General features: G+C 42.5%; 1 protein-coding gene across 1 annotated transcript in view; it reads left to right on the top strand.

The window, feature by feature from the left end:
* The window catches only part of Plcl2 (phospholipase C like 2), a 183,005-nt gene that overhangs the window by 134,684 nt on the left and 32,210 nt on the right, over nucleotides 1-16,111 (top strand). Inside the window, exon 5 of the mRNA XM_052191902.1 lies at nucleotides 5,614-5,689. Within this exon, the coding sequence (XP_052047862.1) occupies nucleotides 5,614-5,689 (76 nt within the window). The remainder of the gene's footprint in view (nucleotides 1-5,613; nucleotides 5,690-16,111) is intronic.

Raw genomic sequence — 16,111 nt, 5'->3', positions numbered from 1 at the left:
CACAGCTCATCCTGCCTACAATGATCACGGCACATCCTGACTACAGTGACCACAGCACATCCTGCCTACAGTGATCACTGTACATCCTGACTACAGTGATCACAGCACATCCTGACTACAGTGATCACAGCACATCCTGACTGCAGTGATCACAGCACATCCTGACTACAGTGATCATGGCACATCCTGACTACAGTGTTCAAGAGTTTGTGATGAATCTTAAATACTACGGTGTAGATTTCCACATTTCATCCAGGCTGACACTTTTCTTCTTTCTCCCATATACTCTGCTTTCTTCTAATATGAATTGAGACAAAGGATATTTTTCGTTGTTTAAATCCTCCTACCTCTTATACCTCTAAGAAACCTATATGTAGTAGCACCCCAGTATATTTCTTGGTTTGAAATGGCTTCAGGAAATCTTTAGGCTCTTCTGAAAGTTTTATTTAGATTTCCCCTTATAATCTTCTATAATTTCATTGTGAAACCTTTAGAAGTAGAGTTAAAGTGTTATGAAAAAACCAGACTAGTTAGTCTGAAACAGTTTATTAATTTAAATAGTATTTTCATAGTGGTCTTGAAAAATGTTGATAACTACAACTTTTGCTGATAATGTTGGCTCTTTAAAGATAGCTAGTTCCCTGACTTCTCAATGTAGATAGCAAGATAATAGAGTTTCATCGCAATCATTCCCCACAGTAATTATCTCTTCCTGCCCCAGTTCCAGCATATAACTTTTATTATGTCCAGGTATTACCAAGCTGTGTTATGAGCTGGGTATAGTGACAAACACCTTTAATCTAGCACTGAGGAGACAGGGCCAGGCAGATCTCAAAAGTTTAAGGCCAACCTGGTCTTTACCATGAGTTCCAAGATAACAAGGGCTACATAGAGGGACCTGTCTCCAGGAAAACAAAAAATAAAAAAAGAGGTTATATCATATGTATGTGTGTGGTGTAGGTGTGCTAGATTTATCTTAAAATTGTGTGTGTGTGTGTGTGTGTGTGTGTGTGTGCACTTGTGAATGAGTTATAGGTACCATAGAAGCTAGAGATATTGGATCCTCTTGGAGCTAGGGACAGACAGTTGTAAGCCTACACTAGAGTTGAGCATACTTATTATTTCTGAGACTTTCCTAATGTATTAGTGTTAGAAATTTAGGAGCTACTAGTAAGCAAGTCACTAATAAAAAAATCCATTCGCAGTGACTGTATAAAAGTATGTTCTACTGAATAAATAATGTCCATACCTGTATGGCTGGTTATTCCACCTGGCAGTGGGTGTCTGAGTGCTGTGCCAACCTTATACCTTTGTGGCGATCAGAGAGAGGTTGATGAAACTAATTTACTTGCAGTTTTGTAAATAATGCTTATAAAATCAACCCTTTTCTCTGGCCTTGTATTCTATTGATATAACAATACACAGAGAAGACAGAACACCTTAAGGTAACTTATTCATTTGGCTCTGCTCTTGATATTACCTCACACCCATCTGCTTTTATCTGTACTCTGGGGTGAGAGTGCACTAGTGCTTTCACAGTAGGTACAAATTATTTCTTTTATAGTAACTAAGTAATTTTCTTATTGCTATAATATTTTAAATGTGCATTTTCTCAGTGTTATCTTAAAACATTTGAAGAGATGGTTTTGGTCTTGAAGCTCATCAGCAGTATATTTGCTAGTAAAACAAGTTCTGTGCTTTCCAGCATGGAAAAATAAATTTTATCATTTAAGAATAAAACCAACAACATTGAGCCAGTGTAGTAGTGAACATGAGGCTTCCTTTCTGCATTCCTCTAAGGAGCGAAACAGTTCCCTCTGCTTTTGGATACCCTTGAATGGAGTGCCTTTCTATTTTTACATGTGTGGGTGGTGTTAGAAGATAGTGGTATTCAGTCGGGGGCTTTGAAGGCAAATGGAATGCCAGGCCCACTTACCAGTTTCAGTTCCATCACCCATAGTACAGAGGACCCTGAGGAAGTGGCTTGCCTATCAAGTGGCTCTTTGGTGTTTATATCTGTGAGTCTAAGAACCTTGCTTCCCCACATGGATCATGTAAGCAGTCCTGTGAGATACAGCACTTAAACTTTGGAAGAGGCACGAATGGCTATGCTTGAATTCGTCCAGGCAGCATTCACAGTGTAATCTCAGCTAGCTGGAAAGCAGCAGACTGGGTAGGAGTTGCCCTTTACTGGATCACTCTCCTTGTGCACCTGCAGAGTCCTTAGAACCACGCTTTTCATTCAGTCATAGTGGCCAGTGGAATGAAAGGAAGACGGCAGTCCAGCAGTCCCTTAGGAAGGTCCACACTCAGCCCTGTGCTCTGGCTTACCTGATACAGCCACAGGGGCCTTCAGCCCAGAGGCCTTCAGGGCAGGTTAGTGAATTCTATGCTCTGGGCAGGATGAGGGACTAATATTTACCAAATATTAATTTAATCGTAAATACCCCCAAACTATAAAAAGATACAGTCCCATAAACCAGTTGTTCTACCTCCCAGAGGAAGTAGTGCAGACATTACAACAGCTGTGGCAGAGTAACTGTTGGGTAAGGACTGTTCTTCCTGCTGCCTTTGCTGATTATTTACTCTGCTTTGTTCTCTCTGGATGCCTCCCTCTGCAATTCCCCTTTAACGTGTCCTGCTGCTGGTAACTTACAGGCCAGATGCTGTTCTCCACCCTCAGTGTTAGCCATCTTTCTTTGTACACACTGCTTAGGAGAAATGGGAGGACATGGTCACTAACATTATCAGCAAGGACCGTATAGAATAACCTGGGACATAAACATATCTCTTTCTATACATCAACAAGGATGTCCTAACACACCCTACCAAAGGACTGTGCCTACTAAGGGTTGCATCACACCTGTAGCTATGCCTGGAATAACAATGCAGTGGAGGTGTTTATTTTCATGTCTTTTTTCCCTGCCTCATTTTCAGCATCAACAACATCTATTAATTCCCATGGACACATAACAGGAGACAGAAGAGCTTTCCAGTCTCATCGCTTTGTGGTTTCTTTCAAGCTTTCTTCAAGCTTTTTGTGCATTAGGGGTAGATTGATTTAACTTTTGGCAGTTCTTTTCCCTAGAAGGTGCTTCTGATAGTGCCAGTGTGGTTTGCTGGTTCTCTGAGCTTCACTACAGCAGACTTTCCAAGTAACACTGAAATTAGTAGTGTGCTGGCAGCATTGCCAGTAAACCCTCGAAGAGACGGCAGACTCATTCAGCTAATTTTAAGTTAGCAGGAAATGCTCTGCCAGACCTCCTGGGCTAATGGAGACTCAGCTGTGACACCCACCATTTACAAGTGTCTTCCTTGAGCCAGTTTTTTAACCCTCCAATTATGAGGTGTGATGTCTTTAATAAGCTCTTTTTATAATAAGGGAGTTATTCTAGGAGATTTAATATCTTCATAAAAGGATACACAAGGCCAGAACACATAAATGCAAACATACCTTTTCTGCCTCAGGAGTTTCCATCTGGGCGTGGTCCTGTGGTGAGGCTTGGTTTTCTTCTCCATCCTTCCTGCTCTTGTGCCTGAAAATGGGTTCATTTCATTGCTTGTACTTGCCTTTTTCCTGTTTTATCCTGGACTACCATTGGCCAGTTCCTGGATAATGAGCTGTGGCAACCTCCACCCTTGCTTGGAAATGTGCTTGTTTCTCTATAAACTAATTTAGCTAACATCAAAGCTGGACAAAGGTTGTCACTGATGATGGTTTGGACCTTTACAGTATACAGATTTGTAATGACACAAGTGACTTTATATCAGCACAATAGAGTTCTTAACTATTTGTTTTATCGCTGCCTGTTAAATATGTTAAGCTGTAAAATAGAATATTTTAATTTGCATGAATTACTCAGAGCTTGAAGAACGAATGTTAAGATGTTAAATTCCAAAGTGCAAGCTCATCTGTTGGGCTGTGGTTCTTGGCCCTGCGTGAGCAGTAAAGCTATGTTTCCTGCGTCTTAGAGCACAGGAAATTGATCAGGGCTATCTGACTAGCGACTTTAGTGCACTTAAGAGACTTGTTGAAGTATATTTTAAATAAATGTAACAAGAATATGGTTTTCTCAGCTGTATACAAATAATTCAATCTACATATATTTAATTACTACAAAATAATGATGCTGGCAGTTAGTAATAAGTAATACAAAACAAGGCAAAGGTTAAAGGAACTGATGTGTTCATGAATAGGGGTCTTGGTCAAGTTAGGTTTCTCTGCCAGTTAAAAAATTAAAAGGCAAGAACAATCCTGAGCTAGACAGGTAGCCGGGAAGAAACGCTGATCATAGCAGACAAACCCGGACACTGAAGAAAAGCTCTTAGTAGGGCGAGGAAGCACACTTAGGAAAACAGAAGGAAACACTACTGAAAGCAGAAGGGGACACCTAGGAACCCATAGGCTCTGGTCTCCAGAGGCACCTCTTTAAACCCCTGACAGATCTTGCTCTCCTGATTTAAGGTTGGTAAGTTTGTAGAAAGACGGGGTGGTTGGTTGGCCCCAAAATGATGTGTCAGGGTTCAGAACATGTCCTGATCTTGAAGTTGATCAGCTCCATCAGCAGGGGCACTACAGACAAGAGAAAAAATACAGGGCCTTTGTCTTAGCTGCTGGGCTTTGACTCGGGTCAGGAGGGTTTAAGCCCTCCATCTTGGAAGTTTACTGTCTTTATTACCTAGTCATGCCTCCCTCCCTGTCTGCCCTACCAGGGAATCTGTCTAACGCCTAGTCCTTAGGGTAGGTCCTGACTAGAACCGTTGTTAAAGACATTTTGTAGCTGATGGGATATGTTTAATATTGTTTGTGATATACAGTATCATGTGATGTATGTGGTTTCACCCCTTTCTCCTCCACTTCCTTCATTGTGTGTGTGCTGCTGCTGCTGCTGCTGCTGCTGCTGCCGACCAAACTTAGGCTCTAGAATGTGCTTACTGAGTGCTTTACCTCTGCACCACATCTCTAGCTCTTGAGTTTTTATACTAATTTTCATATGAAGATATTTTTGGCTAAAGTGGGTGAAAGCTTCTAAGTATTAGGGCTGTTTATAATATGAATTTGAACATTTTGTTGAAATGATCATCAACAGGGGGTGTGTATCAAAACTCAGGTCAAAGCCAAGCATAGTGCTCACTCTTATAATCTTAGCACTCAGAAGGTTTAGGTGGGAATTTGCCCAATTTTAAGGCCATTTGGGCCACCTAATGAGTTCCAGATAATGCTGGACTACAGTAGAAGACCATACCCCCCAAAACAGATAAACAAACAAACAAAAAATCCAAGAGCCCTTAGATAGATTGAACACCCTTACTTATTTATATCTTTTCATCCATTAATGTCCCTGGGCAAGTACAGTGGTTACTAGCCTAACTATACCTGGATGCATGTCTGGTCAGTCAGTGGTTACCAGCCTAACTACACCTGGATGCATGTCTAGTCAGTACTGTTTAAACATATGAAGATATATGGTTTTATTGTTTTTACCTACATAGAAACCTGAGCCTTGGGAGTCAGAACATCCTGGCTGCCTGTTTTAAGATGTGTCTGGTATGTAGTGGCAGGAAGAAGCCTGGCTGTCAGTGTGATCTCATGTCTGGATGTTCCTTTTACAGATGATACAGTCCCTCAAGGCCCTGATTGAAAATGCAGATGCTGTGTATGAAAAGATTGTGCACTGTCAGAAGGCAGGTGAGTGAAAGTGATTTTAAAACAAAACTAATACTATCATGTTTTCCTCAAAATTATGTCTTCCTCTTGATACTCTATCAAGAAGAAAAATAAGACGATTATTTGTCCATGGCTAAAGAAAACACTAATTAAATGGTTCTCAACTCCAGTTAATGGATTTACTTGGATACATCAACATTGGTCTGAAGCACTGACTAGGAGAGTCATAACTATTAAAAATCTGCAGATGATCTGAGCATGGTGGTTTATGTTTGTGATCCCAGCATTTGAGATTCCGGTATAGGATAGTGAATTTAAGGCCAACCTGAGCTATGGAGTAGGGCCTTGTCTCCAAAATGCAAAATCTCCAGGTATTTCTAGCTTGAGGCTGTGACTGAGAGCCTGCATTAATCTCTTCCTCAGTTCTGTCTGCTGCAGACATCCTGTCATTCACTTGTGGCCTCTGTTGTGAGAGGGACTGGAGCAAAGGAATGGGCCATATGAAGGAAGACAACACCTTTACAGCGGCTTAGTGTGTGTGCATTTTCAGATGGGGGTAGGAGGGGTGGGCACCATCAAAACTTAGCTATATATTCTTTCTACTTTCACTCCATGATAAAGTTTTAAAATCAAAAGTTTGAGCCCTTATAAATCAGGGACCATCTATAGATATTTGCAGCTATAATGATTTTTTAAAACTATCTTATATTGTAATAAAAAATACAGTGTTTTCAGTTATCCAATCTCAAGTATCAGATTCTTCCATGAGTTATTACAAGTTTTAAATAAGGCTGACTTTGCTTCTGAGATTTCTTTAAAATAAAGATATTTTTATAATTGCTATGCTTTTTGTATATTTGATTTTTGTTTTTTGAGACAGGGTTTCTCTGTGTAACAACCCTGTCTTGGAACTCACTTGTAGACCAAGCTGGCCTCAAACTCACAGAGGTCCGCCTGCCTCTGCCTCCCAAGTGCTGGGATTAAAGGCATGTGCCACTATACCCAGCTTAATTGCTGTACTTTTTAAAAAGTCACTTTTTCCATAAATGAATTAAAGTAGATTGGCAATAAAGGCATGTGTGAAACTTTTTGGTATTCACTGAATGAATATTCATATTTATGACTAATCAACAAACTCCAAAATCCTCAACTTTTTTTTTCTTCAGTAAAGTACTGTTAGCAAAATTATGTTTTTATTTCTAGTTCTTTCCAAGCTAGTTCTCCCTACAGTATCCATCTAAATGCTATTTTGGCATGTCATTATCCTATAGGGAATCATGCATTAGATTACCATGGTGTCTGGATGCAAATCTCACCTCCACACTATATACAGCAAGGCCATCACCCAACTCTCCTGCCATTTTGCCAGTATTATAGAAGATTTACCATACCACATCTGCTCCTACACTTAATATGTTTTAAATTTCTACATGCATAAGGCTCTTAGTATCTATTGTATACCAAAATGTGGAAAATAAGTGAGCCTAGTTTTATCCTTCTGGAATCATCAAATCATGCAGAATATCTGAAAATATCCATGGCCAAAATCTTGAGTTGAAGTGGCACAGAGCCATTGGTGCTTTGAGCCTTTCAAGAGAATTTTAAAAGGCAGAATCAAATGGGGCACCTGCAGGATGGAGGAGCTTGTGAAAGCTCGAGGAAGGAACAGCAGTGCACACAGGCTGCCCTTGCCCTGCTTTTCCTGCATGTTCAACCTCATATTTCCCAAGCTCTCCCTTTAGGAAGACTCCCGGTGCACTCCACTGCCAGCTCATAGTACTCTTGAAATTACCCAGTGTGTCCAGCTCTGGGGCATTTTTTCAATTAGTGATCAAGGGGGGGAGGGCCCCTTGTGGGTGGTACCATCTCTGGGCTGGTATTCTTGGGTTCTATAAGAGAGCAGGCTGAGCAAGCCAGGGGAAGCAAGCCAGTAAGGAACATCTCTCCATGGCCTCTGCATTAGCTCCTGCTTCCTAACCTGCTTGATTTCCAGTCCTGACTTACTTTTGTGATGAACAGCAATGCAGAAGGGTAAGCTGAATAAACCCTTTCCTCCCCCCCCCCAAAAAAAGAAATTACCCAGTGTGTCTGAAGACCTTTCATGATTCCAGGGCTTCTACTAAAGCATTCTCTTTGGCCCTTCAATTCACTTTTTTTCTCCAGTTGATAGAACTTCAATTATTGTGCATTTTATTAATGCATTCCATCTTCTGAACAGGATAGCTTCCTACAGCACCAAAATTGTATGTTGTTACACTCTGTATCTTACCCAAGACATCTGTTCTAGCATTCTGTGCAGAGTGGTGGCTTGAATGTTAACTAGCAAAGTGTGATTTGACTTTTATCAAATATTCTGTTAAGCACATGTATTAGTATTTTGAATTTTGTTGAATTTTAAAAGGAATTGTTTATTAATTCAACTATTTGATTATGTCAGTTTTGCAAATTCCCTGGTTGATGAGATTTGATGATGTCTTCTATAATGGGTTTCTGTTTTTCAGCTTGATTTTGGTAAGGAAATGCTTGCTCTACCAAGCAGCGTGTCATACACCAGGGATTGCTCTGGTGATGAGTAGCAGATGACTTCTCTGTTAGGCTCCAGGTGTCCTAGGCATAAGACATTACTAGACAAGCCAAGATTATCTTTTGGTTACCCTTGCTACCTATGCAGAAATACATAGAGCCCTGATCTTTCATTTCTCATGCTTACAGTTACTGTAAGGGCATAACATCATTAGTAATACAAAGACTTGCTGATTTGTATTGAGTTCAAAAGGCATCTGTATAAGATTTTACTTTAGAAGTAATTTGTAATATGTTTACAGAACTTTGGTCTTGGAAAGGAAGGTATAGGTTACCAAAATTAGAAAGAACTGAGAAGTATTTCTAGATTTAAACACAAACTTAACTCTCATATGAGATAACATGTCATTTAAACAATTCAGTGGAAATAGGAATTCTGGCCAGTGTGACCCAAGCGAGCCCGGGCTTGGGCTTGGGCTTGGGCTCCCTGAGCTTTAACAGATTCCAAGGGAGAGTAATGTTACCTTTGGTGTTAGGTAGAAAGGGAGTTGGGCAAGCAAGGTTTTCTCTCTAGTGAAGACCTCCAACCATGATGGTGACAATCTGTAGGTGCCCAGGGTGGCAGAGCCTTGCAGGGCAGGAGAACAAGCCTTGGGAACAGCACCGACGGGCAGCAAGGCTTCTGCAGTTTATTCTTTCAGGAAGCCGGTGGCAAAGAGAATTTGGGGGTGGGAGGTAAGGAAAATTTTAATAAGGAAACTGTTCCTAGGAATATGTAGCACTCAATGAAATGTAAGATGTTAAAAGATACATACACAACACACTATTTAAAAAAAAAAGACAGGCAGAGTTAGAAAATGGAAAGTGCAACATGAGGAAGGATTACTTGGTCTAAGGAAGAGGGCAGAACAGCAGAACAATGTGGTGTTTAGAAGGCTAAGACCCAGAGGAGAGTATGCACTGGGGAAGCTCTGCCTCAAGGCAACATCATCAGGTGAAAGGGAGAAGAGAGCTTGGGACAGGGTACCCCTTCAGTCAGGGCTCAACAGTGCCACCTGAAGCTGCAAAAAGGGTCTTGTGAGGTGGTGCAGGAGGCAGTGTCTGAATCCCACATGAGTAAGACCAAGATATAGTAAATGACAGGGCTATTTGCGAATGAGTGTGTATACAGCAACACACCCTTTCTCAAGTGAATAAAGTGGTCAGGAACACAGGAACTGAGAAGGAACCTGCAGAGGAAGAATTATCATAAAAGTATTTTTAAAACATAAACACTGATAAAATCTGCCAAATTCTAGGGGGAAATGTCCCTGTCCTCTCTTTTTCTGTGGCTAGAGCTGTAACCTTGCTTTGACTGGAAGGGCCTTATTTTGCTTTTTCTCATCACTGAATTGACTTGCCTCAAGACGTCAGAAAAATGAACTAGAAGGAAACAAGTTTTTAGCAGGTGGTTTTAAGTGGGAAATTGTCTCTGGAGGAGAGGAAATCAATTATGTACTTTCTGATAAGAATTAACACCTTTGTTTAATTTCCACTCCCTCTTGAAACCTCATTAAAATGGCCACAGGGCCTTTTTCTTTTCTTCAAAATCCATAAAGACAATGAGGACAGGAACAGCAAAACTTGAGAATCTGAAAACAGCTGAACAGGTGGCAGTGGCCAAATAAGTGAGAATTGCTTACCTGCAGCCTCAGGTGAGAGGCCGGATGCTGCAGGCAGCCATGGCCTGAGGCTGGGGAGCGGGAGAGAGAAGCACTCTCCTTCACACTGCTGACCAGCTTGGATGAGGAGTGCCCTGCTGTCAGGAAGCCAGTAAGGTGGGGAGAAGAGAGAAGGGTCTGAGAGCTGGATCAGAGCAGTCAGAACTGTGCCCTGACAGTGGCAGTTAAGAACAGCAGTCTCATCTTCAGACAGAGAATTCAGAGGTAAAGCTTGCAAACTTTCCAACAGTGTAACAGTTTAATCATGGTACTTAGAAATATGAACAGAAGTACTAAAAAGGGAAAACAAAACTCAGCTGACGCAGCTGAATGTGCTGGCTGCAGGGGAGGGAAACTGGAGGGATGATTTGCCTCCAAATTGCTTGGCGGAGTTCTGACCAAAGTAACATAAGATCTGAAGGGGAAAAGGAAACTGAGGCACTCCTGGAGTTATGGCCAGCCCGGAGAGCCTTAAGAACACAGCATGGTCCACAGAAGCGCTGGGTGAGCTGAGGCCTGAGGCTCCACAAGGCCTGGCCCCTTGTCTCCGAATGAGTGTCTCAGGGGTCCCAGCTCGTTCAGGATGATTGGGGACACTCAGAAATAACCCCAGCCAACCCAGCTGCCTCTTGCAGAGGCCCCAAAAGGGTATAAGTCCTCCAGAGTGAAGTTTTTAATTACCCTTACTCTTACCTGTCTAGTGGAACTTTTTCTGAGACCTATATAATAACTCTGCTATTTTAAGTATGTGTTCCAATTTTTATTTTAAAGTTTTGTGCTTGAGGAACATCTGTAGCAAGACTATGATTTAATGGAGTGGTTTCCCCAGAAGCTTCAAGCTTGGAGACTCCATTACCCGTGCATTAATGTCCTGCTGGCTGTATGTGTGTGTCCTTTCTCCTTCCCTGAATGGTAATAATTGCACTTTATCTCCTAGCTCAACTCTCATTTCCTGCTCATTCACACTAGTTTTCCAGCCTTCCGTTTGTACACTGCTCCGTTACTGTGCTTGCTGCTTCTGGTCAGCTGAGCAGTCGGCATCTACTCTGTGACCAGCCTGAGTAGATTCATCTCACCTAAAGCAGATGAAACCCAGCACTCCTCTGTGTAGGAGGATACGCGGTGTCGGGCAGACCTGCCTGCTCTGGGCTCACGTCTGAAGCCTCTGTCTTCATTTGTGGGCACACTCCTCAGAGCCTACCGTATGTATTTCTGGGAGCAGCAGTCACCAGATGAGGAACTTGTCACAGTCATCACATGGCTCTCTCACATCTTTGTTTAGCCCAGAACAGAAAACTGCACGTCACCAGGAAGGCTCCTGCTGGCAGCAGTTTACTAGTGTTCACTCTAGAAAGATCTGCAGAAGGAAACCCAGCAGGCTTCTGACTTGCTTTCTGATGTCTGGGTGTCTCTCAGCTCTGTCTTACAGAAGTAAAGCCTGCCCTCTGTTTAGTGTCTTGGGCTGTGAGTTTAGTCTCTTTAGCCCTTCTCTGCTTTGCTTACTTCTTGGTGGGCATACGATTCCCTGACAGCAGCTTAAGTGCAGTGACCTAAGATCATTTGCATGAGCGATTTTAGGATGACTTGAGTTCAGCAGCTTAAAGATTAAGAGACGAATAATCATTTCCTATAATGCTCCAGGATGTGTAAATTACAAAATGTCTGCATGAATTTTGAGAGAAGGGGAATGATTTCTTAAATCTTTACCTAACTTTGAAGGTGAGGCATACCCTTTTGAAGACAAGACCTTTGGAGGCCATATCAATACCACCCAGACCTCTCTGGAAAGCCTAATCTGTATCTTCCTCCCTGAAATTAGTCATCAATGGTCTCAAGGTAGCCTTTCTCTTATACATTCGACAGACCCTCTCCAAGGCATTGCCAAATGACTAGCAATCGCCAGTGAAAGCTTTGGGGACTCAAGAGGTAGCAAGGCCAGCAGCATCCTTGCTCTGCTTCTCCTGCCCCGCCCCCCCTCTCTCTCTCTCTCTCACACACACACACACACACACACACACACACACTTCTTTCATAAGAAAACATAAAGGAAAGGATGGAAAAGGTGACACCTCATTCACAGCACAAAGTTTACAAGCAGCTGGTCTAGAAGCCTGTCTCCTGGCACATGCACTCTACTCGTCCCTGAGACCACCCTTTGCACTGGTGGTGTTTCAGAGGATGGTCAGAACCTCCAGGAGGTAGAGTCCCTCTAAAATACTACCTATAATTGCTCAGCAGTCGACTGTTATGGGCACACTACAGGTTGAGAACTTCTCTTTCTGGGAAAAGCAGAGCAGACCTTCTGGTGCATTCTTAGCCCTATGTCTGTCCCCTCTGTACCCCACAGGGACAGGTGACAGCTCAGAAGCAGACATGGTCTGGCTGGGTGTCTGATTAATAAGCAGGTTATCCTTCCAAGACACTAATTTGGTTTTTTGTATATACCTTTCACTGGTGACATTTTCCCTGCTCCACAAATAAACGGGGAGGGAGTTGCAGGGCTCTCCCTTTCTGGTGTCTATGCTTTGTGGGCAAATGCCAAAGTTGTGCTCTTTGGCTATGTCTTCTCTGCTTTTCCTTGGTAATGATAGCCTCTGAGCACATTCTTTTCATCTAAATAGCAACTTGATGGTTTCCACATGGATTGAAGGTGGGGTCAGCTGCAATCCTCCCTGACTTTCGGCTCTGCGGTTCGGACAGCCATGGCTGCATGTCTGTTATAACCACCTGCTACAGCCAAGAACCATAGTTAAGTCTGCAGGCAAATCGCTCTTCTCACACAAATCCTAGAATATTTCTAAAATTTACACAAAAGTATCATTGCATCTAAGATAAATTAGCATAGATGATTTCTACATGTTTTCCAGCTCTCCAGTGCCAATCTTTATTTAAAAATACTTATAATAAAACATAATGAATATAATATAAAATATTTTATATTTTATAAAATATATCATAATATAAAATTATATAAGATATATAAGGAATTGTAACTACTGAAGGAGTGGCACTCTTTCAGGGTTCATCAAAAAGGTGTGCTATCAATATACATGAGCATGTTATTCTGACTAAAAAGAAATACTTGGTTAGGACACAGAAGAAATTGGATTTGAAACTCAGGTTGAATGCAGAGATGGAGCTTTAATTGAAGGCCAAACCTTCAATTGCTTGGTTCGGACAACAGCGCCACTTCCACTCCAGGAGTCACCCTGATCATGGTTCCCTGATACTCCTCTGTCATCAGAGCTGCTAGTCTGCCCCGGCATGTTCCACACTTGCAGTTATAAAGCCTGTCTCAGTTGCTGTCAGTGCCTTGAACACTGGAGGGAAGGTTTGGGCAGTGGGGACCCACCCAGGGATCACCTAGTTGATCCATTCCTTTCCTGGTGTGCTGTTCCCAACAATGGAATGTGTCTACCTGAGGTGCCGGCTTAAGCAGGCATTAGGTGTGAAATTCTCTTCCAGGTGTGCTGCACATTGTTCACAGGAGAAGGGTCAAGTGAAAAGAGCCCTTGGATTGGGGTGGAGGTCAGACCTGTGTGGAGCAGGCTGTCATCCAAATGGAGGAGCTGCTTGAATGGGAAAATCCTCTTATGAAGAAAGGGCTGGAATGCAGAAAACCGCAGGGCAGGATCGAGTCTATGAACCAGGCTGATACAGTCACCCTTTCGATGGTTTGTTTTGTCTACATGACACAATCCAAAACCCTTTGGGGAATGAGTCTCAGAGAGACTTTCCACTTCAGGGTAGCCTGTGGATCTGTTTCCTAGGAGTTGTCTTTATTCCACATGAATTTATGTGAGATCACCTATTATGGATGGCATCACTCCCTGGGTCTGAATCCTGAATTGCATCAGAGTAAAGACAGCAAGCTAGGTGAGCTTTCTCTGCCTGCAGCTGGAGATGTGATGGTAGTGGCTGCTTCAGACTTCTGCCCAGGAACTTTCTTATGGTGACGGCCCGTGGCCTGGAACTGAGAGCCACAGAAGTCCTTTCTTCCCACAGTGCTGTGTCCACACACTTTATCACAACCGCAGAAGGAAGGTGGGCAGCTCTGAGAGCCTAGCAGTGCCCCTCACTGATCCCTGGCCCTGATCTCTCTAGCCTAGGCCTATCTTTTCAACTCGGTCAGGCAAGTCACATTTAGCTTCACCCCAAACAAGCCCTGATCTTTCCTCTCAAACTCATACTGCCCAGATTTGCTACAGTGGTGAAAAGCAGCTCCTCTCAAGGCTGGAGCAAAGATCTCAAATCATCCCATTCCCCTCTTTTTATCCTACTACCCATAAATAATTTGCTAGTAAATATTATCAGCATGGCCTTCAGACTGTTAGTTTGGGCCACACAGAAACTGTTCAACGTGTCTAATAATCATGTGTGCTAACCTAAGAGTTCAGTAGAAAGCTGTTACCTTCTCGAACACCCTGCAATTGCTCATATTCATAGACACGGTCTGTTTTCTTTCACCTAAAATCCTCAGTCTTGGGTGTCTGTTTATTCATAGCACACTCCAGACACCCAGGACAGTGTCTGGAAGAGCTTGTGCAGAACAGTAAAACCCTCTGCCATCACATGCAGATGAGGCTGGGATACAGGCGCAGACAGGGCCTTCACCCCTGTTTTGGTGAAGTTAATGTGACTTGCCTGACTGACTTTCCAGTGTAGAGTTGAAAAGATAGGCTTAGGCTAGAGGTAATACATTTGGAAACCATAAATATAAAGGTGACTATGGGTTGAGACTGTGGACTGACCTTCTAGCACTTCTGTGTCAGGAGATGCAGAGTAAATGCACACACTTGAAGTATAGAAACCTATGAGGCAGATGAGCAGACTGGCCTACAGAAGGGATGAGGGGTGCCAAAGGGATGCTGGCTGCCTCCATCAGATCCAAGATAATCGGAGTCCGCAGTACCCTTTACACACATTGTGAGAGGGCATCAGGGGAAAATGGTAACTATCTCACAGCTGGCATGCATAAGTTGGGTTCAAACTTAGGAAAGCCGTACGGAAAATTTCAGATTTGTAAATTACATGTATTTTGAGTCAGCAATTCTATTTTTTAGGATCTTTGTGCAGATATGATTGCATACTTGGCAAAGTTTTCTTTGCAATGTTGAGAACAATCTAAATATTCAACAAGAAGGCCCTGCTAGTGTATATTATACATATGTATAATGAATATTAGGTATCATAATAAGTATGTGTGTGCATATACATGTATGTGTTCACATATTGTATGCATATATGTAAAAATATGCACATACTAATTTTATAAAAATATATTATTTGCAGTATTTGTTTTAAAAGTCTGGGCTAGAAGCATACAGCCTGTGGTTGTGGTATCTCCTCTCTGGAAGGTTCCTGAGAGGTAACAGCTCAGCTGGAAGGGGGTGTGAAAACTGACAGATGGAGACAGGAAAGACACTTTCTGTGCATTGATTTGTAGGCTTATGCTTGTTAACTGTTGTGTTGTACTGTCTATCTAGAAGTAAAATGGAAGAGACCTGCAGACAGGGCATGCTGGGGTGTGCTCTCTATGGTGTGGCTATTTGTGTCAATAAATATATTTTTCAGTGCTTTAGAGCAGACCTAGGGTTTTGCTAATGCTAGTATTCTACCATCTTACCAACAAAGGGAAAAGAGCAAGCCAGCTTTATCTCAGTAACTGTGGTAAGGTGGCCACTGCGTCCCTCTGTGACAGGCAGGACAGGAGAAGCATCTCGCTGAGCTCCGTTCTTCTAGAACCCCAGTGAGTCACATGTCTGTGCACGGTAGCTAAATTCCAAAAAGCAGCAAGTTATACAACTTCACTCACCTAGATTTACCCAGATGGAAAATGCTGGCAGAGGGAGAGAGACTCGTATAATTCATTCACAAATTGTACTGCTGTGGATTTAGCATCTCACGGATCTTGCCAACCATCTGGTTTCAGGGCTATATTTAAGAGAGCTGGGTTATCTATTCTGTCTCATATGGATAGGATTTAGCAGTTCAAAATTCATCTTAAAATAATTTGGCTTTTGTTAATGCCAAAATTGTTTTGGGAAGATGGCCAAGAAAAGGAGACTGTGACCCTGAGCTGTTTGGGAAGTAACTAGGTGTTTCCACACCTCCACAGGATGAAGATGAAATACGCCTGTGCTCATGCATGCACACCAGACCCCACTTGAGCTGGGCAGAGTCCTTCATCAAGTCTGTGTATCTAAATGTACTGTGTGGA

Source organism: Apodemus sylvaticus, chromosome 9 (genome assembly GCF_947179515.1).
Source record: "Apodemus sylvaticus chromosome 9, mApoSyl1.1, whole genome shotgun sequence".
Classification (NCBI taxonomy): domain Eukaryota; kingdom Metazoa; phylum Chordata; class Mammalia; order Rodentia; family Muridae; genus Apodemus; species Apodemus sylvaticus.
This window is presented reverse-complemented; position numbering and strand designations above follow the sequence as displayed.